The sequence below is a fragment of the Pseudopipra pipra genome, chromosome 3, assembly GCF_036250125.1.
Source record: "Pseudopipra pipra isolate bDixPip1 chromosome 3, bDixPip1.hap1, whole genome shotgun sequence".
NCBI lineage: Eukaryota > Metazoa > Chordata > Aves > Passeriformes > Pipridae > Pseudopipra > Pseudopipra pipra.
This window is the reverse complement of record NC_087551.1, coordinates 25,088,012-25,110,285: the sequence shown is the minus strand read 5'-3', so window position 1 is coordinate 25,110,285 and position 22,274 is coordinate 25,088,012. Positions and strand designations below refer to the sequence as shown.

At 37.4% G+C, this 22,274-nt stretch overlaps 1 protein-coding gene across 3 annotated transcripts in view; it reads right to left on the bottom strand.

Moving 5' to 3' along the window:
* Positions 1-3,822: 3,822 nt before the first annotated feature.
* Positions 3,823-22,274, bottom strand: part of MTA3 (metastasis associated 1 family member 3) — a 134,156-nt gene continuing 115,704 nt past the window's right edge. The window contains exons 19-20 of one of the 3 annotated variants that reach the window (XM_064648352.1): positions 20,755-20,782; positions 3,823-8,187 (exon numbers count right to left, since the gene is read on the bottom strand). In XM_064648352.1, coding sequence (XP_064504422.1) covers positions 8,176-8,187; positions 20,755-20,782 — 40 coding nt within the window. In that variant the 3' untranslated portion in view covers positions 3,823-8,175. Of the gene's footprint in view, positions 8,188-20,754; positions 20,925-22,274 lie in introns of those variants that run through there. The other 2 variants (XM_064648351.1, XM_064648350.1) reach the window with 2 other exon arrangements.

Sequence of the window (22,274 nt, the reverse complement as noted above, 5' to 3'; positions counted from 1 at the left end):
ATGCGTAACAGGTATAGTTGAGGCAAACCCTAGAGCAGAACTCCTCTAAACCTTAAAGAATGGTAAAATAAAGCCAGACACATTGAGATTGCAAATCTGCAGCAAGCCCCTTCCCTTTGGAAGGGACAATACAAAACCACTGGCTCTAAATAGCCGAGAAACTCAGCAGGTTTAAAATATTAATCTGGATTCAAACTCTGCTAGTTTACCCAACATACTCTCTAGGGTTATTGAGCTGTAAAGCCACATCAAACATTCACTGCCCTCACCCCAATAGGTACAAATCTTTTTATTTTGAAGACTATGTCATATTTCAAATAAGGTCTGAGCACATTACATGAATCCTTATCAGTAAATGAAAGACCAATGGAAAGGAAGGAGAAAAGGAAAGTGCGATGGAATAAAAATGGCCTTAAATTGAAAAATGAAGAAGGGGTGAGGGAGAAAAAGCTTCTAGATGCTTATAGAATCCTAATTATAATCTTCCTTGACATCATTCTGAAAAGTGAGTTAAAATTCATAGAGATTAGGGTTCAACAAAGCAAAGAAAACACAACATGGCTGGATTAGGGTGCCTGAGCATTGATGAAGCAACTCAGAAGGGGATTGGATCCAAATATACCATTAGGATCCAAATATGTCATTAAATGAGAAGGCTAGCATTGTATTCCAGTTACGCAGAAGTGGAATGGGAGCATCTCCAGAGGGCTCAGCTATTCTGAACCATTTAGTACACTCCAAACTGCAGCAGTGCCATGGAGCCTGCTTTAGCCACAGAGCAAGACACTCTCATTCTATGGACGACAGCAGCACCAGCCAGGCAGGTGGTGAATTTCAAAGTAAGTATTGGAGCGGTTTGTAGTGCCCAGTACACACTCTGCACGCAGTGATCCAATCTTTCCTTTTCCCAAACATTCAGCAGCAACTGAGCCAAATCCACACACACTGGGCAGGGGAGCAGCATCAAGTTCTCATTTCTTCTGAACATGTACAAGAAGCAGGAGAGCAGGTAGAGACCAAAAAAAAGGAGAAAATATTTAAACATGCCTTAACTGTGCATGTACAAATTGCAGGATGGAGTCTAGTCTGCTTGAAAAAGCCAATCAATACTGCACTTACTGTTCCTAATACAGAAAACAAACAAGGGGGCAGGATTATCAAACAGCTAGGATAGAGTCAGGCTCCTGCAAGCAGACTGTGCAACACAACTCCCTTTTTATGGATTAAATGTATATCTTAAGGATTGAAGGCAGAGTCACTTTTCTTGGATTCACTGCCTGAAAAAAAGATTAAAATGCCAATAGAATCTAGGCTGAAGGAAAGAAAACAAATATGGAGCCATTCATCAATATTATAGACTCTAAATGTCCATTGCATCTGCCCCAATAACTTCTCTTATTGAAAAGTTAAAGTATGAGTAGCTTGTTTTCCCAATACATGATTACTGGGCAAACAGCACAAATGGAGGAGTTTGATGAATACAGGAAAAGCAAGTGTAGTGTCCAGTGAACTGGAAAAGAAAGGACTGTTTGAAAGAATGATTCTTCAGTCACAGACAGTTGTACCCATGTAACACGAGAAAATCATGTTCAGTACCCTCTTCTGCTATATCCTGCTATTTTAAGGTTGTTCACTCTTTACTTACTTCTTAGCTTCATACAAATCCTTGTGAAATTCCTTCTTTTTTTTTTTTTTTGCTATTATACAGAATGTATTTTTATGTGCCTAAGGAAAAGAAACTAGGGAAAGAGCCACTTTTAACCCAGAGGTGATATGAACTGCCTCATTCACATTAATGAAACTATTGATTCAGATTACTGAGAAGCACATCTCTGAAGTAATAACATAGCTAGCAAGAAGGGGAAAAAAAATCCCTACAAATAAACGTAGGAGTTGTCATGCTCCTCCAGACTTACTGGGGCTTAGCTTTGGAGAGGAAATTCTGCAGCCATGAATCAATAACTTGTAGGAAGAGAATCAGCATCAAAATGTGGCTCTAATCCTTTTCCTCCCATTCTGTTGCCCAAAGCAGTACAGAATAAGATTATTTCTGCAGGTGGTTTCCTTCCTTATAAAACTCTATTAAACCATTTAAAATAAAAACAAATGGCCTTATTGCATAACAGTGTGCATCTTAAATACGACTTCAGACAGTTCTTTGGCCTGACACCTAGGTTTTATCATCATTTAAATGAGTAATAAAGAGTTTTAATTTCTATAAAGATCCCTCTGCTTAGCTTATAAGGAACACCCTTCAATGTGTACACAAATAATGTATATTTGAAGAACCTTTGGTCTTGCCACAGTGGTAATAAGTGGCTGTAATATAACAGGGCCTTAAAGCACATGGAGGACTTTTATGTTAAGCTAAATTGGCAACACTCAGGTATTTTCTATTTTCCTGTTTTATAAAATAGCCATAGTGCCTCTGGCTTCATGAAAAAGTGTCATGGTGTCAGACAGGTCTCACAGAAAATGCTTTCTGTATTTGCAAGCTTTTATGAAAGTTCTGCATATACCAGGACCAAAATAAAACTCATCTCTTAGTAAAATGCCCTCTCTAATAATTTCTGCTTTCCAGTAGACAGCACAGCCATGTTTTGCTGTTTGGTGTGTGTGGGGGAGGGCTTTGTTTGTTTGTCTTTTTTTGGTTGATTGGTTGGTTGGTTGATTGGGGTTTTTTTAATCTTTTAATTTGGTTTTTTTAATCTTTTTCTTTTTTTCTGACTGTTAGTGCAAGGGAGAGAAAAACACTTTATATCCTTTCATTGCTGAGGCTTTGTATGTGATCAATACCTTTACAGTGAACTAAAAAATTGAGAGACTAAAATGAACCATTAAGTACCTATTTCACCTAGACAAGGGAAAGGCTTTAAAATCATATTTTGAAAGCGAGGAGTACCTTGGACCTCCTCCTTTTTGACTGAGATTCCTTGTAAGCCTGGTTAAGCCTTGTTAAAGAGATTCCCAGTTCCTCATTTCTGCAACCAAAGGACTGTTTCTAGAGATCATCTCCTCCTTGCTATGAATGCAACTTGCCCAGAAGGACTAGTAAACATAACTCAAAGGACTAGTAAATATAACTCATCTTGCCAATTAAATGGAAATGAGTTTTGCTACTTGGAATGTGCACAGGTCTCTTTAGGGGAGGGGAGAAAACAAAGAAAAAGATAATCCATTCTAATGCAAACATTTGGTAACAATAGTAAGAGTGTGGACCAAGCATCCTACATTCCCCAAGACTGACTGGGGAATTAGGAGATGGAAACAATTGCCTCAAACAAACCTGTGAAGCAGCAGGCATTACTTCTGTTCAGAAGCCCTTTATATGATTCTCCTTCCCTGGAAAAAACATCTGATTAATTTGTGGACATTACCTTAGATGTTAGTAAAGAAGAGGATTCAGATAATGTTTCATATTTACATAGAAGTCACCAGCTCCAGGTGTTACCAAATGAACAACATGCAAAGTTTCTGACACTAATACAGATCTGCAAAGTTTAGATGGGCCAATGCACTGGAGACTGCAAGGCACTGTAGCTTCTAGTATTTTTTTGTGGACTGTGAGTCCTTTTGCCTAGATTTCAGCTCAATCCTGAGAAGTCTTCTAGTGTTCCAATGCAAGGACCAATACCTCATGTTTCTCTTCCCCCAACTTTTGAGTCTTCTTTCCTCATCCCCATTTTATCTACTAGTGTTTTTAACTCTCATGCAGTTCATCAGTTTTCAGTCTCTTGACTATTCAATAGCCTACTGTAAAACGGGATGACAGTATCAATCTAGAAATTTAGTTTCCTGCAAAAAGGGCCAAGAGTCACAGAGTTTGTACACAAAGACACTTTAATGCAAATCAAATAGTACTGTTTCATTCTAAGGTGCTCCACACATCCTCAAACACCCAACATGGAGCTTCCCAGTTTTACCATTCCATTGAGAAATTAATATTTAGTCTAAACAACATAATTTTAAAAAGACAACTCTTTAATGCTTCTTGTTTTTATTTAATCAATACTGTATTTCAATACCAACTGTTAAATCTTTATGAGTAACAGGAGCATATTCTTCAAATTTGTTGATCACTATATAGTACAACCTCAAAACTCTTATCCAAAACCCCATGTATTCCAAAATTAGGTTTCCTCCCTCAACATGCAACATTTGAATAAAAAAGTCCTGACTTACTCAAAAAAATTCCACTGTGCAGTTATATAAACTCAGATCTCTTGACACCCCCTCTGGCTTATGAAGACACAGGTTTTATAAAGGACCTTCAAAAGAAAATGAAAAATGCATATTATTTTGCTGACATTTCCAAAGGATTCTAACAATTCCATTACCATAGCAGTACACATATATAAAGACACTGTGTCCAGTAAATCGTACTATGCAATATAGTATTTCTGAAGGACTATAATTGTTCTCTGCAAAGGCTGTGGCATGTTATGCTGTGATTATATTGGAAATTACTGTGCAGCCATTCCATGTTTTAAGCCTTCATAATTAGGAAAGTATCTCTGTTGAAATTATATTTATTAAAAAAAAATTTCACTTTAGATTACTAAAAAAGTGCACATTCTGTAAGTGCAGGCTCCATTTCACCATTTCTACTGCTTGTTTGTTCTTCATTTCAGTTCCAGTTCCAAGTTTTTCATAACATGCTGCAAAGTTTGGACTGCAGAAACAAAGGCTATATTTGCCCTTAATCAAAACACTGTTTTAAAAGATGTTGTTTTCATATCACAAACACATTTCAAACAATCTTGAGTATTTCAAAACCTCCCTTTTCCATCCTACAGAATCAAAATTTCCATCTCTAAGTAGGGGCCTTTAAAAATAATCTGAAAACAGTATACACAATATTTCAAGACAGCAGAGTAGCTATATAGATGAAAATGGCAACATAGACATTTTAGATGTTAAAACAATCTTCTTACTTTCTATATGAGGCCTCTGAACACAAAAAGACTGTGCATTTTGCATGGTTTTCTAGCCCCATATTTGTAAATGGAAAGGCAAATTTTCAGACAGATTTCTTACTCAGCTAACGGGAAAATAAATCATACAGTAAATGCAGCTCTGATGCTGCCTAGATTCTCTTGCTCATACCCACAGTAAGTACCAAACCTCTTGTCCTTGCTTACAAGGTTTATGTTTATACTCAATGTCATTACTGATGACTGAGATATGTTAGCTGGTTTTAAAATAACTAACTTGGGAAGCTTGATTAAAAAAAGTACAGAGCTCTGATTTGTTGTGGATACACTGTTACAGTTTACACAGGAATGTGTCATCTTTGCTCACAGTCCGTGAAGAATCTTTTAACTCAACAGAAAGCATGGAATTGCATGATATTGTAGTAAGAAGTGTCACAATTTCTACAAAAATTTAAATCATTATGCACAAATGCAGCAGGAACATGTCTTCAGCAGATTTTCCATCAACACTCTCAGTTGAAATTCACAGGTAAATCCTGTATCCGTCTCTGAAGAACATCTTGCAGGAAAGGTAAGATGGAGAGAGAGCAGGTAAAGGCAAAGGTGCAATACATGGCGTGCAGTTTCTCTGTGCACTCTGTGCAGTTTAGAGGAGACAAAGTCTCTGTGCAGCTGCATGCAGAACAGTTTAAAGACAGCAGAGGTTATTCCAGCAATTAGTCTTCTCCATACCTTACCTACCCCAAGGGTTGGTTATTGCCACCTGTGAAATGACTTTGCTAGGCAGAGGTGAAATTACTTCCAGTGTATCCAGATGAAGCATCTCAGCTTGGAGCAGCAAAGGATACTTCCTTACCTTGGCTGTTTGATGCAAAAGATAACGGTACCAGGCAGCTGGCTGCATAACAGGGAGCTGTGTTACCAATATATCTTTCCTCAGAGGGAAAGAAGAAAAAAAGACTTCACATCAGACTATTACGGATACTAATACTATTGTCAAAAGCAGAAACACACAGAGATTTTACAAAATACTGTCTAGACATTGGAGCACACTGACTAAAGAAATAATTTGAGTACAAGCTTAATAAGGCAGGATAAAAAAATCTACAACCTTACAGCTAATGACACTTCGAAAATGAGTCTACTGTGTGTGATTTCACTGATGTCTGAGGGAGCTTGTTCTGTTAATGTTTTTCATACTTTCAGTCAAACAGATTGCTGAGTAATCATGTTTTCTTTATTTTAATGGGTGAGGAAGGTATTATACAGGAGGTGTTTCCACATGTTGCAGTTAATAAAGGCAATCCTTAATAATAAGAGTAGGTTGTCTCTGCTCAACTATCTGATGAAGAGCCCTCCTGTTGAGAGGAAGAAGCAGATCCTGTGCCTAGAAGATACTCCTAGGGCTGTACACTTCAGTGGCTACTGGAAAGTTCTGTAAGCAGATGAATCACAGGTCTTCTCCAACTGTGTCCAAATCAGTGACATTCACTAAGGTGTTCAGGGCACTAGGAGCAAGCACTTCATGCCATGAATCTCTCCATCACCCTTTTCTTGCTGGTGAAGGACAGTGGACAAGACCTGGATCCATCACTCCAGAAAACCATCAGCAAGACCCCTCAAGAGGTCAGGGTGCTTTCATCTCTGAAGAAGCATCTGGGTCTCTGTCTCAAGAGCTCAAAATCCTACACGGAGAATACAGCTAGCTATAGGCTGAGGTCACAGATGCTCTGTCAGACTGAAACCATAAAATGCATGGGGGAAATAATTTTGGGGGCATCACCCAGAGGGTATGACACATCACTTACATTTTTGTCTTTCTAACCCCAAAGCTGAGTGCACCTCCACAACTGGATGAAAACCTCACAATTATTACTACACCGCTAGAGCTAAGTAGTAAAGAGGGAGGAAAAAAAGTTTTGAAGCTCATCTCAGTTTACTATGACGCATTCAGTGTCTGACCACATTGTAAAAAGCCGTACAGAATCCAAACCTATTGAAGGACAACTTGCCTCAGATAATTGACACATTACACAGCAGTGCTACACGCTGGTTTTCTCTGGATTTCAAAGTAGGACAGAGATTGTTCACCTGTAAGTACCTGAGTAGAAAAAAGACCTGCCTCTGTTGCCATTCCCACTTTCTGGGAGACTGACAGTTTCCTACAAGCAGTTTCAAAAGGCACATCATCTCTCCATGGTAAGTATCCACCTGTAGCCTTACATTTATGAATTTCAAAGCATTCTGCAAGACATCTTTTTATCCAGACATATCAAGATGTAGAAATTATTTTGTGGAGAGACATTTCTAATAGGAAATAGTTTATTTCTTCATGTTTTCTGGGAATGGTGTTCTGCTGGTTTTCACTATTCAGAATAGACTTCAAGAAATGCAAAAAATACCCAAAGAAATAAGTGGATGCTTGCAAATATATAGATGATAGGACTAGCTCTTACGCATGCAACTAGTCCAGCTGGATGTTCACAGCCACACATAATACTTTCCAGGATTTTAATCAAAGCTAATATGGCCTACATTTTAAAATTGGCCACTAGTTATGGGCACTTCCTAATTCAATCAAAGTTTCAGAACTGCTAAACAACACCTTGTCCTTGTTTCAGGGTCTGGATGTTCAGCAGTTCAGAAAATCAAACCCAAAGTGACTTCAACCAATACTGAAAAATATCAACGAAGTTTGTAGTTGTTTTTGAAAATGCAACCCCTCAAGGCTAAATCCCATTTTAAAGACACTGCAATAGTTTTGAAAGCTGCATATTTTTGTATTGAGCCACTAGGAGGCATGGACAAATGTGGTGGGTGGACTCTGCATCCATACTCCTTCAGTGTGGTCAGTGCAAACAGTTCCTCCCTCATCAGCTAACACTGATGATTGGGAATAGAGGGAATCCAGGATAGGCCTGCACAGCGAACCAGAAGTAGCCCTTGCAGAGGTGGGGGAAAACAAGGGCTGCTGTTGGATCCTGCCCAGAACACACAACCCAGCCACAATATGTCCATATAGTGTTTCTGTCTCAAAGATGTGTGAAGTACTGTTGTATCTGCATTCACAATTAAACATGATTTTGACATTATTACGGTGCTGATGCTGTTATATCTTCAGTGCATGATGGTTCCTGGCTCTGTTCGTGCCTGCCTATTGTTCATGAGAGATTTTGTCTTTGCAATGATTGAAGAACAAGGTGTTCTGGAAGCTCTTTTCAGCTGTGATCTGGTGAACTTCTTACGGATTTTTCTGTAAGGAGGGAAGGAGAAAAGGAGGGAAAGAAGAGAGAGACAACAGAAGAGATAAATCTCAGTCTTTAACAGAAGACTGCTCATGAGCCAATAACAAACATAACAAATACTCTTACCAGAGCAGGAAGGTTAGTTCATTGGAAAACACTTGCAGTCAACAAGAGTGAGCCCTGTCCATCAATTGATGATTCACAGTTTTCTGATAATGACTCAGTGAAAAGTGGGTTGGTGTTAGACAATATTTGGACATTAGTATTTAATTACATGAAATCTTGGGCCAGAATGCTCAAATGGTGAATCCTCACACATGTTTATTAATGTGGGAATGAAGAAACACAGAAGAAGGAACCTTGTTAGCACCCAAGTGAATGTGGTACCTCTGAAAAAGTGGTGGAGTGGGAGCAATTATTGTTATTTGCACTGTATCAGTTCTGCAGATAACACATAAACTGGATCTCTGGGCTTTCTAACTAGTGCCATTCAAGTGCAGTAAATTAACTTTCATTTTAGACTTTCAGATGAAAAATCAAACATATTAACTACAAGTGGCCATGTTGTTTGTATTGTAATCTTATACATTCAAGAAGCATAAAGTCTTGCTACGTCTCTCTAGAGAGACTGCTCTGTTTCTCTACCATTATAAATCAATAACCACAATGCTGAGTGTATCCAGGGTAGAGTATCAGAAAACGCAGAAATAGCACACATGAAGTATGCTAAGAACTATCTTCATTGGCAGAGCCCTGAATATTAGATGCTACTGGAAAACTACCTATTTTCTGAATACACTCAAGTCAAGAAACCCAGCTTTCATTTAGGTAGTTTTATAAATTACAGGGATTTTGAGCTTCTGGAAATGAATTAAAGCAAACTGGAGCCTCTAACACTAAATGAGACCAGGTTTTCTAATTCAAGCTTTCTGACTTGACAGTGTGACCTACAAACTACAGGGTGATGAGGTGCCCACCTACATCAAGGTTCTGAGATGGCAACTCAAGAAGGATTTTTCCCTTTCATCTAAATGGGCTGTTACCTCTCAAACTGAAAAATAGCGGCACGTGACATTAAAAATACAGGATCAGCTCCAAATAAATTACATTGAATTCTAAAATAACAATTTGTATATTAAATTCAAACACATATTTAGTTACAGGTTGAGTGTTACTCAGGGATATAAGCTTCCAGTCAAGTAACTGGGCCACAGAAGAGAATGTAAAGAAAAAAAAAGGCACAAAGCAGGAGAATATACTCTGGTAATAGAGGTTAAAGGAAGCCTGAAAAACACATCTGCTTTGGTTAATATATTTTAAAGGTTCAGAGATGTATTCCTTTTAAATACCTGAAGGAAGGATGTCTTCATGGCTCGGAATAACAAATTACAATTTAGCATCATTCAGCAATAATCACAACAGAAGAAAAGGAAAGAAATCACTAGAAAGTTAAGTTTAGGCTTTTCACACAACCCCACGAAGAAAAAAACCTTATTCTTTAAGTACTTACTTTACATGGGCATCTTAAACTAGGCCTAAGAAGATACTAAGCTGATTGACAAAATATCACATACCTGCTAGAACAGTAAAATCATAGAAATGTAACCTGAAATGTATTTTTAAAATAATGAGACAACTGGGTTTTAGAAATTCATGTGAACAGACAATAGTTATTATCCATACTGATTATAAATAGGGATGATTTCAGCAAAAGCTTACAGAACTGGATCCCTTCTGATATATTTGTTTGGAAAACTTCATATTTATTTACAGAACAAATGTGGCTATTAATCATTTGAGAAGCCCATGGTTTACAAAAATATCTCATAATTGTCTGCCCTTCTGAATTTTTAATAAGGCAACTTTATAAACTGCCAAGAAGTTCCTACTTATGAAAGCAATTTGCAGCAGATACGAAATGTAAGGACACTAAAGTATTTGAGATTACAATTTGTGATTATTTTGTAAGGACAGTACAGTAAAATAAAACATATAGTCATCCTCATTAAATACTGGTTCAAAACCAGCACGGAGAAAGGCAGAATAAGAAAGTCATCACATCATTACATCAAGCACACCACAAACAGAGTCAACTCCTCACTAAGTATAAATGAAAGTAGCTCTATGTAGACTTTCAGAAGAACTAATCTGGTATGCACTCTGCAAAGACAATCCAGCACTTTTATTTAAACAGGATTGTGAAAATGCTTCCAGGAATTAGCTGTCTGGGATACAGTCTTTCAGAAATAAAATTGGATAAATGGAAATTTCCACTGACTTCATTAAATGTTATAGTTAAACAACCATTTCGCTAAAAGCCAAAACTGTTCTTTTTACTGCAAAAAAAAAAAAAAAAATGAAGATGGAGGCAATGGACTCTTTACACTGCAAATTTAGCATCTAAATACAGTAAAGATTTTTGAGAGGCACTCATCAGGTTTTATAATTTTTCAGAGTTTTTTTAACACTTAAACATGCAGGTTGTAATAGTAGCTGATGAAAGGCAGGAAATTCAAAGATAAAGTTGTTGTCAACCTTTCACTCAGAGCACTTCTCCCTCCTGCAAGGATACACTGAACTAAAGGCAGAGTCACCTTTAATGTTCAATTTCCTGCCCCTTTTTCACTCAATACCAGCCATATGTTTTCATTACATAAAGCTTTTATTTGGTGATGGCAAGTAAATTGCTTTAATATCAGTATCGTGGGTAACATCCTTTGCAGTTGTTATGAAAGAGTAATTGCCATTTCCCCTGCTTTTTTTTCTTTTGACTTTTGTACTAGTGTTTGAAGCATGATGCACTACAGACTTGAAATGCAAATTTGAAAGTATTTTAAAGCCTCTGCATTGTACTTCGAGCCCTCCCGAGACCAAAGGTCTGAGAATGAAATAAACTCTTAAAAGGTGATCAATATATAAAGCCACTGTGCTCATTTTTATGTCAAATGTGATGTACTGCTGCTAATGTAGGAATAAGAAACATTCTTTATGTCTGCATGATACTTCAATTAGTAACTGCAGAGAAAGGTATGCAAGACCCTTGGCACCTCCTTAGGGAAATATGGAAATGTACCTAAGTCTTAATAAAGGCTTTGATGAAGATCTATCATCTCTTTGCAAGTTTCATACACAGACTGAAACCTACTGGGTAGAAGTAATAGGCTGTATAGAGCATTTATGCCACGCTTAAATTTAATCAGGTGAATCATTTCAACTAATCAACCCTTTCTCAGGATCCAAGTGCATTTCATGTAACTAACCATCTGGTGAAGTTAAATACAATCCCATATAATCTGTTATGTCCAGATTTCTCAGGAATAGGATAGCTGGTAACAAAATTTCACATTTGTAAAAGCTGACACAAAGTTCCCTTCTCTAATTATGCCCCACACTAAAACCATATCAATTTTTAAACCTGCATAGAATAAAGAGAGGTGACCTACAATTAATGTTAGTCAAGGATATGTTTTTCAAGCCTTTTGAAGTAGGAGATAAAGGCATTACTTGCTTTAGCTTTGTTGATATCAAGCATATCTTTCTAACACTATATACAAACTGTTGTGCATCTGTCTTGCCTCCTCTGCATTAGACTCACAGTTGTGATGACTAGACCAACTTTGGTATTATCAGCTATACCAACAGTACTTAAGAAGTAATACAATAAATACAATTTATGGCAGAAGTTTTTACTGTGAGAGACATGAATTGCATGTATAGGCTCACTGACATTTTAGCAGGTGACAAACCTTGTTTTGAAAGAAACAAACATTTTCCTATGAAGAGGAATTGTCCCCAATACATATGCACTTTTGTGATGTCCATAACTCTTCTTAAATACCAACATCCAGAAGAGCTTTTGATTCTCCGTTTCCACCAAAAATACATTAATGACCTAACACAAACCTGGACATAGTATTATTTTTCACACTCTCTTTAAATTAGTTTGATATTTTTGCCTGAGTCTTTCCTAGACTGATGCTGTTTGAGCAACATTTTTCTATATAAGAACTAGGGCTGTAGAAATGTATTGTTACCTAATTGTTGCTGGTAGCACAAGGAAAATGCACAGGTCGGCAGCAGGAGTAAGAAAACCGATTCCCTGGACAATCATAGTTGAAATTCCACCTAATCTCTCAATTGGGGTAAAGTATTCTGCTAAGACTTGCCAACTGTAAACAGCAACTTAAATGTGCTGGATGCATGAAATACTGCCAATGCTAGAAGGCAAAATTTTGTGTTCTGGCACAAATTTTATGTGAAACTTGCAATCAGTCTAACACCATTGAGCTGTTCAGAGAGAAAAACTAAACTAAGAAAAAAAAAAAAGAAAAAAGGGGAAGTTGCTGCTGCTCCGAGGCAATGTAAATTTTGTGCAATGTAAATTTTCAGTGCAAGCTCAAGGCCAGTAGGCAAAAACAACTATTTAAAAAATAACCATCATTCCTCAGGGGTTTTAGGTGAAATTATTTCTCAGGGCTTCTTGTATCCAGAGGTACATTATAACTATTCAGTGGATTAAATTACAGAAGGGGACACTATCTTAGGAAGCTGGTAAGCTTTTTATTAATTTCCACAGACTTTTAAAAAGAAGCGAAAGGCCCAAATGTGTCCAGTGCTGTCTGCTCAAAGAGAATTTAACAGGGATAAAGCTGTAGGCGCAGATCCTTAGAAGCCTGACAGGTTACAAAGACTGACTCACAGCACTTCCTACATTTCTACCTGTGTGGAAATTAGAAGTATTTTAATTAACTATTTGGCTAGCTGGTTTAGACTTTTTTTTTCCTCAGCACTTTCAGGGTAAAGCTTTCCCATATTCCATTAAAATTTTATCTAGCCCCAAAATGACAGAAACCAGGAAAAAATACATTTGGAAGGCAGAAGTGGATTGACATTAACACACCTTTTAAAAATAAGGTCCTTGGGAAATGTTAATTCACAAAAACAAATTCAAAGTTTTAATCAACATGGGGCTACCAGAAAGCTGTTGCCATGAGCCACGTAGTTGCATTATAAAACTCATACAGATGGCAGATAGAGTGATACAACCTTTATAAGATTAAAGAGGTCCTGCTGTAGACATGCCAACATCATCTAAGTGTTTTAAGAATTTATCTTATTTTTCTCCTGCTAGCAAGGAAATTTTTTCCTTTGTTGGTGTTTATCTTCAAATTTGTTTTCAGTATTTATGGAGCAAGACTGTTCTCTATGAACAATAATTTTTAGACACACCAGTTACAAATCATGGTGTCAGGTCTTCCTAAGCAGCTTAATATAGAATTTTTTCAAGTATCTCACCACTTTGAGGTTTTCTCTGATGTTTTGTGTTTCAGAGCAACAGATTATAGCTACTATGTATATATAGAAAGCCATAAATAATGGGGCTTAAGCATTTTCTTTATTGGGAGGAAAAATTCAGGTCAAATGTTTAAAGCACAGAGTTCTCTGACTGTGTCATGCCTGGCCTATTGTATGGCACAAGCCACCTCTCTGTCTCTTTCAACCTACTGCTGATTTAAAATCTACTCAGATCAAAATCTCCTCAGAGCAGAAGCCATCTCTTTGTGTGCATTTTTAGAGTGCCTGGAACAACAGGAACCTTATCCACTATAGAAATGATTTCTATCCAGTTTTACTGCAAACAACTCTCATGGTTTTTGGAATAATCACCTCATTCGATAGATTTTTACATGCTTCCATTTCCTCTGAAAATAGGACATTTCATTAATAGTTTAAAGTGCTTTAGGATGCTAGGAGGGAAGTATTAAAGAAAAGTCTTATTCTCAGCATCACTATTCATTTTTCAGTTGAATGCTGGAATCAAGGAAAACTTCTAACCCCTAAGAAATATTATAAAGATATGCTGTCACACACCAGTCATCACATGAAGATTAAACCTAAATCTTAACCATCAGCAAAATTATCCTCCCAGTTCATCTGTGAGCTCAGTACTTTCCACCAAGAGACTAAGGTTACCTACTGCTGAGACACCAGTTTCGGGACAGGACTGACTTATCAGAGAAGCCAGAAGCATGGAGGCCATACCAGATCATTTGTGGTAGGAACAGCTAAAAAAACCCAAACCCTTGATCTAGTTGGTAAATGATGGACACCACAGAGCTCAGCATGGACTTGCCTTTGTGTGTTGGGTGGAGCTTTGTGAGCTCAGCAGGGAAAGTACCTCACATCACTCACCACATAGCAGTGGTGATGGCAGAGCCATGCACAGAACCATATTCCTCAGACAGTCCTTCCCTCGAGGAAGGGAGGAAAACCTGTATTTGGATTCATGGCATTTCATCACAGTGTCCAACTTTGTAGAGTGGAGTAGAACCACCAAGTCCAAGCAAAGGTAGCTCGACAGAATGGGTAAAAAAGTAAATTATTCACACTCCTTAAAACCAAACAATGGCTCAGGCTTCAACAGACTTGTAACCTGAGCTACAAGACAGCTGCTCTGCACCTTATCTGAAATTCATTAGCCTCTCCTTAGTTACCTTACACTGCAAAGGCTGCAAGGCAGGAAGTGTGCTCTATTCAATAAAGAGTTGCTTAATCTCTGTTCCCTGTTGAACGAACACACAAGATCACTGAAGAATTGTCAATACACAGGCACTCTGGGATCCAAGGAGCCAGAAAGCCTTATACAGCTCACAGGCAAAAACGCCAGCAGATCTCAAAGCAACTCCTTTATTCTTCCTAACCACATCAGCAGGGTATGTTTGAATTCCTACAATACATAACTTTATACTCTACCAATAGGAATTTTCAAAACCATCTATTTATTCTGCAGAAGGATGGCCATTCTGTATATTGATTAAACATCACCTGCTATGAGATGAAAAAATTACCCACATGGCAGCATATAATTTTTCCTGAGACAGGTAAGAAATTAGAGAGAAGGTTCATCAGAGCTGGCTATGCAGAGTGGAATGCAATGTTGCTTTCAACTACTCCCCAAATACCTTGCATATTAATTCACAATTTCAGCCTTATCCCAGACTCTAAGATGACAAAAAAAATTCAGAACATATCTTCTGTTTCTGGCTTGGGCTACAAGCATTTAGTGCCATTTCCCTGGCAACATTAAATACTGGATTGAAAATTTTCAAAAATACTCTGTTACTAAATAGGCTTATTTAAGTCCAAGATAAGAGAAAGCTTTCTATAATATGCTCCATACAGGAAAAAAGAGATACTTTACTTTTGCATTTTTATTAGTATTTTTCTTTCTATTTTTCCTTACCTTTTTGATTACTTCAGGGTAGGTTTCATCTGAGGTTTTTGGCCTGAACACTGTATTTACAGCATTACAGCTTATAATATTATCTAAGGCTAATAAAGATTAACATTATGCTTTCTTTTTATCAATTATGCATTTACTTTTCCTGGAATAACATATGTGCCAATAGAGTATATTTGGAGGAGCTTCTTGGCATCCTGGTTACTTGCTCTTAAGCAAGAGCCGAAAAATAAAAATTATTCAGTCTTACCAGAACCAGTTGGAGAGCAAAAGTTCCCTCACAAGACCATCTCCTGGGGCCCTGCTCCACACCATCAACCTCTTGCATAATCAGTACTTCTCTGTGCACAGAAGCTCCAATGCAGGATACCCATTGGAAATTTGTACTGTGGCATTGACAGAGGAAAGCTTTGCCACAGAACAATTAGATGTTAATTTCTAAGGTCATTTTCATGTCAAAGACTGGATTTTTTTTTATTTTTTTTTTTTTTTAATATTCATGCTACTGAAGGTCTATTTGAGTTCATTTTCTGGCACTCATCCTGCTCTGCACTGTTATGGTCAGCACTTTTCATGTCAGTATCTCACACTGCCTGCTGGACTGCTTAATTAAAAACTGCACAGCATCCTAAAGAGTAGGTATGCACCAATATTATTCAAGCTAAATGACAAAAAGGTGGAGCAACCCAGAGGTTAAATTACTTGTCTGGTGTCTCACATCAAGCAATGGAGGAATTTTAAAGTTTGGATCTGTGCTTTCTCCACTAGAATAACACTTCTATTGTATTTTGTCAGGTATCTGTTTTAGCTTCTATCCATAGCATAAGTTATGAAAACAACCAGTCAGGTCTCCTTAGATGTTTGACAAGAGCAGTTAGCTGTCTTTGTGATTGATTTTCACAGTCACAGTCATTATGTTCTCTTCGGTATTTTATATTTAAAATGCCCATGTAGTTACTTATGCAAACTTTTTCACAAAAAGAGACAAACTGATACTTGTTTTTCCACAGCCTTACTTACATTTATGCCAGAGGGTCATGAGTTTAAAAAAAAAAAAAAAAAAACAAAAAAACAAAAACACCAAACAAACTATCAGGGAAAATGTTAAGAATAAATGATTGAATACATACACTGAAAAATGGACTAGCTCAGAATTAAATCCTCTATCTGTAATTTGAAATTAAGACTCCAATAGGAGACAATTTATAAATTAAATTTAGTGGGCAGTTCTGTGTGAATTTTAAGACTGTGAGGATCACTGACACAGTATTTTTTAACATATTCACCATAGTACATATGTCACCATTTTATCATCTTTTCTGCTATTTAACTTTATCAACCATGTGTTCACCACAGGACTCACCTAGTTTCTCTGTCTCTATGCACATTATTGGTGTATATTTCTCTGCCTTTCAGTGAAGTAACTCTTAACCTTGTGTCCAGCTTCTACTAGTATTGCTTATATTGCACAGAAATTGTAAATAGCAAAAAATATCCCTGAGGACTGATATTGTGCAGTCTTTGAGGATTACAATCCTCAATAGCTAAGATTTAATACGATTGATAAACCTCTGTGGTTACAGGCATAGAAATGGTGAGAACAGACTGACTAGCCCTAAACTAGTGTTACTCTAGCCTCGCTACAGGTAACAAATGTATAATTAATCTTGGTTTTATATTTTCTTTGATACTTAAAGATGCAGATGGCTACATTGGTCAGACAAGTTCGCATTTTTTATTGTTATTTTGTATGTTTCCCAAGGCTTTGAAAGAGAAATTGGCTTCCCATACAAAGATGATTCTTTATAGAAAAATTTCTTCTTGTTCAAAACCAAATTGGTTTTAACTCTCGCAATAGAAGACAGTCAAATATTACAAGATGACACATTCCCATGGGGATGTGGATTTAGGGAAAAGCTAAGCAGCAAGCTAACAAAAAGCTAAGCCCTAAGACTTTCAGTTAAAACATCCGGTAAAGAGGATTGGGTTCAGCTACATCAAATCCTTTGTGCAAACACAAAAGACAGCTTCTGGAGGAAAACCTTTGAAAATGGCCAACCATACCACAGGAAACTCAAAATTTGTCAAGAACAAAAAAAAAAAAAAAAAAAAAAAAAGGTTAAAAAAATTGCATGGCATCACAATTTAACATCTGATTTATAAGATGTACTACGGACTGTGTGATGTACTCAAGTTGATGGACGTTGCTCAGTAGGAGTCAGTAATGGATTTAAGAGCTTTGCTGAATTGGGTCTGGAAGGTCTAACAAAGGTTTATGGAAAAGTCAAGTGCCTATACAGGAGCTTCTCTGCCAACATCTGTGGTTCAGACAATTCTTAATGCACTTATTATCAACCCTGTATTTCATTTGGGTTTTTTTCCCTCACAAGTTTCCCAAGACAATAAAATTTGGCTCATTTCAGAAACTATATTTCCCTTCCCAAATATAAAATTTTCTGGCAGTTACCATCTGAATGTGAAAGGACTTTTGTCAAAGGCAGTGGAGAAGATTGCAAGTGCTTGAGTAACACCTCTAAATGTGCCATTGCTTTTTAGCTGAGTCATGTGAATTAACTACATTCAAGCTCCTACCTCACATGCAATTGCAAAGTATACTTTGGTATCTAAGCCACCCTAGAGAGGCAGCATATTTGAATTTCTGCTCACAACAGGGTAGCATCAGACAAGATCGTTTTACAAGAGCCAACAGTGTGACTTTTCAGGCAGAAGTAACTAGGTCATTTACAACCATCTGTTCCCAGCCTCAGCCTCCCTGCAGTCATCACCGAAGCTGTGCGCTAATTAATTTTCACCTGCTAATCAGCAGAGACAGCTCTGAAACTAACAAATCATCCAGTTTTAGTCAACAGTTTCTGGACTATTGTGGGTGGCATTTCAGTGAGACTTTATTACCAGTAAAAATAAAGAGTTTTCTCTGAAAGAAGATCCCCTATAAGGCTTCTGACCTGCTCCATGTACAACAGCCCTGTGAAAGACTGAAGAACACTGTGTCTGATTCTTCAGGCAAAGAACTAAAAGTACACTGGTAATTGCCTTCAGATCTTCAAAGTATTGAGGCACCTTCTTAATTTTGATATGAGGAGTTAGGTATACAAATGTTTGGATTTACAGACTTAAAAAACCCGCTTGAGGTCTCCTGGGAAGTCTGTGAGGGAGCAGGAAATGGAGTCATGTTTTCCCAAGTCATAGGCAAGCACTTCAACCATGGCAAAATCCTTCCTCTACCTTGTAGTTTTAAATATGACAAGTAGCTTACTACAATGTAACTGAAACTCCATTTTAAACTGTGAGAGGATTAATACATAGCTCCAAAACAGAATGATTGTATTTTATTTGTTCTGAAGACAGATAAAGCAAAACTCATAACACTATATGCTCTTCAAACCTACCAGTTCCGTCTAATGGCACATCTTATAATGAGCTCTGAGATTTTTTTTTATATACATGTTTTCCCTGTAAATAGCTATGATTCCTTAAGTTAAAAAAATATTCACATTCTTCAGATGAGTTGATTTTAGTTCCATGGAATGATCCTGCTTTTAAAAACAAACATTTTCATTATCACAATAGCGTTACTTTGATTTAGCAGGTACTGTAAAAGGCCCAAGAGGAAAAACTCATGTAGGTAAATATTGAAAGAAAATGTCTGCAATACCCATGAAAACTGCTCAATGAGAAATGGCAAGAGATTATGATCTAGAGTCTACCCTGCCACTTGTGATTCTGTATCACAGTACCTCAGCTAGGGCTCAGAAAAGTATGATTTATAAGTTGTGAACAGTGTGCAGCATTCATGAATAGTCATGAATATTTGACCTAAATAAGGTCAAAATAACAGTTCCCAGAAACTATTATTCTCTCTCATGAGTATATAACAACTTTGAACAGGAACTAGCCAAGTAGGACATCTGAATGGTAGCAAGGACGGTTCCTCTCCAAATTCCCCATACGCAGTATTGTCACAGTGACTGGAGATAGTTGTCAGTTCACCTATGCTCAGCTGTGGCCAATCAATAAGATATTTGCAATCCTATCAGCAGGAATTAGACAAAATTCTAAAGGATATGTTCTGTAATCCCTGCTTTTCAAGATGTATGACAACTATATAACACAAGAGAAGTAAAGGAACCAGAAAATTAAATCCCTGGAGGCTGATTTTTTTTTGTTTGTTTGTTTGTTTTTTTTTTTGTTTTTGTTAGAGAGCTGGTGCATCACATTCTCAAGCTTGCAGCTGATGCTCCAAGAGTGCAGCCAGGCATCTTCTTGCAGGCAGTCACAGGACTGGGGTCTAATGGCCACAATGCCATGCAGGTAAGAAACGAAAATGCACTATGCCCTGGATCCAAATATGGTGTAGTTAAAAACCAGAATCCCAATTCAAATCAAAGCACCTCATCTTTATGAAAAGCAGAGGTCAGCCCTGTGTGTATATTAAAAATACTTTTTTTGATGCACAATTTTTTTTGCACATCTGGGGACAACTGGAAAAGAAAGAGTAAACGTACCCATGGACATTTCTGTGATAGAAATTGCACATGTGAAGAGGAAGAAGGAGAAGAGCAGTTAGCACTGGCACTCTGACTTGGATATAGACCTGCACTCCTGCAGTGTATCAGACCCCAGGCACTGAAGACTTACTCCTCCAGTTTTCCCTTTTCTCCAAGCAATGTGCTACAAGTGGTAACTCAAACACTGTGCATGACCTTATTTAAAACACACATGAGAGGGAGAAGGGGAAGATCATTGATCATTCACAACTCTTAATTTTGCCTTGGGCTCACTGAAGTTGTTTTCAGTTTGCTTTTAAAGGTACAGGTTAGGGTCTACACTGATAAAGCTACACTGCAGAGAGTGATGGCAGTATGAGCAGGAGCATGGAGGGCTGTGAGCACTAGCATGGCTGTCCCCCACTTCTGTAAGAGAACCAGACCACTGACAGCATGGCAAGACAACATTTTGCAGAAGCTGGTCATCAGCCTCACATTCTCTTCTTTCTGAACATGCAACTTTGTTTTTTAAGCTTCTTTGTGTGTGCTATGAGACATGCATAAATAAAAATGAGTGGTATCAGGTAATTATCACAGCAATTGTGATATCCTTATGTAGTATCTCAACAAATCAAGGGAAGCTTTTCCTTTTGGAGACAGAACATGAAGTGAGGAATATGAAAATTGCCTATATAATGCTGCCACAGGGATGCCTCTCAAATCATTTTATCAGCAAGAAAGAAAGCCATGTCTGCTGGTAACAGCTAAAGATCATGTTCTAATTTTAGCAGTTGCAGTTAACTCATTCCCAATGGAGTTGCACTTACCGTGAGAAGATTTCTAACTGCTTCAGCACTGAAAGGAAACAAGCATCGAGTCATTCAACTGCAGATCTATATGCAAATATGCTTTTTGGCCCATGAAGGGAAAGCATATAGAATCTGCTGCTGTAATGCATTCAGCCAAACATTTCCACACATTTCTTATAATGCAAATGCTGAAAAAAAAAAATAATTCATTTACCAACCAGTGTTTCAGCTGTCCCTACACAAGTATGATCATTAGCATGCACATGCGCTCTGTTACGGACAGAGCATGCATATAGGGACTGTATGCACACTGCATGCCTAGAATTGGTAGGAAAAGTTTTAATCCATAGATACATTCACCTTGACAGCCAACAGTTCAACAGTTATATTATTAATTTTACTCATAGATTATGGTTATGTCTTATATAATGCAAGCGATATTAAGCCGATATATTACATTTTCATTAAACTTATGAAGACCATAATATGAACTGTTCATTTTTTTCAATTATTATTTGGCTCCCAGAACAGTGATTCTGCATAAAGAATTTAACTCCACAGAATATGGTAATTTCCTGCATTAACCTCTAGCCAGGCCTACAATAGAATCCACATCACAGCTAGTCACCCATTTAGTAGAATGTCCTGAATAAAATTCTTTTATAGTTATGAGACTTTTGGTTAATCCTAAAGCATGCACTTAGTGCTAGGACAATCCTAGCAACTAATGTTTAAGTATACTAAAATGAAATAAGGAGATTGTCTTGGTGAGCAGTGATAAACATGAGGCTCTTTAAAGACTGATTTTTCAATTAATTTTGTAAACAGATTTATACTTTGGATTAAGATCTTGAGCAAGTTATTTCACAGTACGAAATGAGAATTCCTTTTTCATTCAAAAATAGTACAAATAAAGAAAAAAAAACACAAAAATGTTACATCCAGCAAAGATCAACATAAAATTATGATGTAATGTCAAAAGGTAAGAGTTCTAGAGCTGCCACCTTAGTTTTCTGCCTAGATTAATCCCTGCTGTGAGCCTGCGACTGAACAGAGGCGTGGAAATCCCATGTGAGCTGGATGCACAAAGTCATCAGGAAGGTTTTTGAATGGAGAGTACAGCTTGTCACTAGAGATGAAATAGGAAAACTGGGGACCTCTATATTTTATTGGCAAAATTCACTGAGCATGGTGATGGGTATTCAGGAAGGAGATCAGCACATACATATAGAAAAATTCATAAGGATGATTCCTTCATGCCACTAACACGTAGGCAGATGGAAAAACTCTGTCTGTTCCCCAGACTAGCCCTGGACTGTAATAACTGGGGCTAGGCACTGTGCTAATGTGCACAGTGCCTGGCTTTGCAGAGGCAACTGGGCTGAGAAAGAGGGAAATACAAATGAGAATTATGCTGCCATTTTTTCCCAGATGTGCAGATACTGAAAAACAAAAGGGGAGGAAACTGCATTCAAACAGCTAAAACTTTAAAAAAAAAAAAGGTGAAATGTATGAGGATGCACATTACAACTTATATA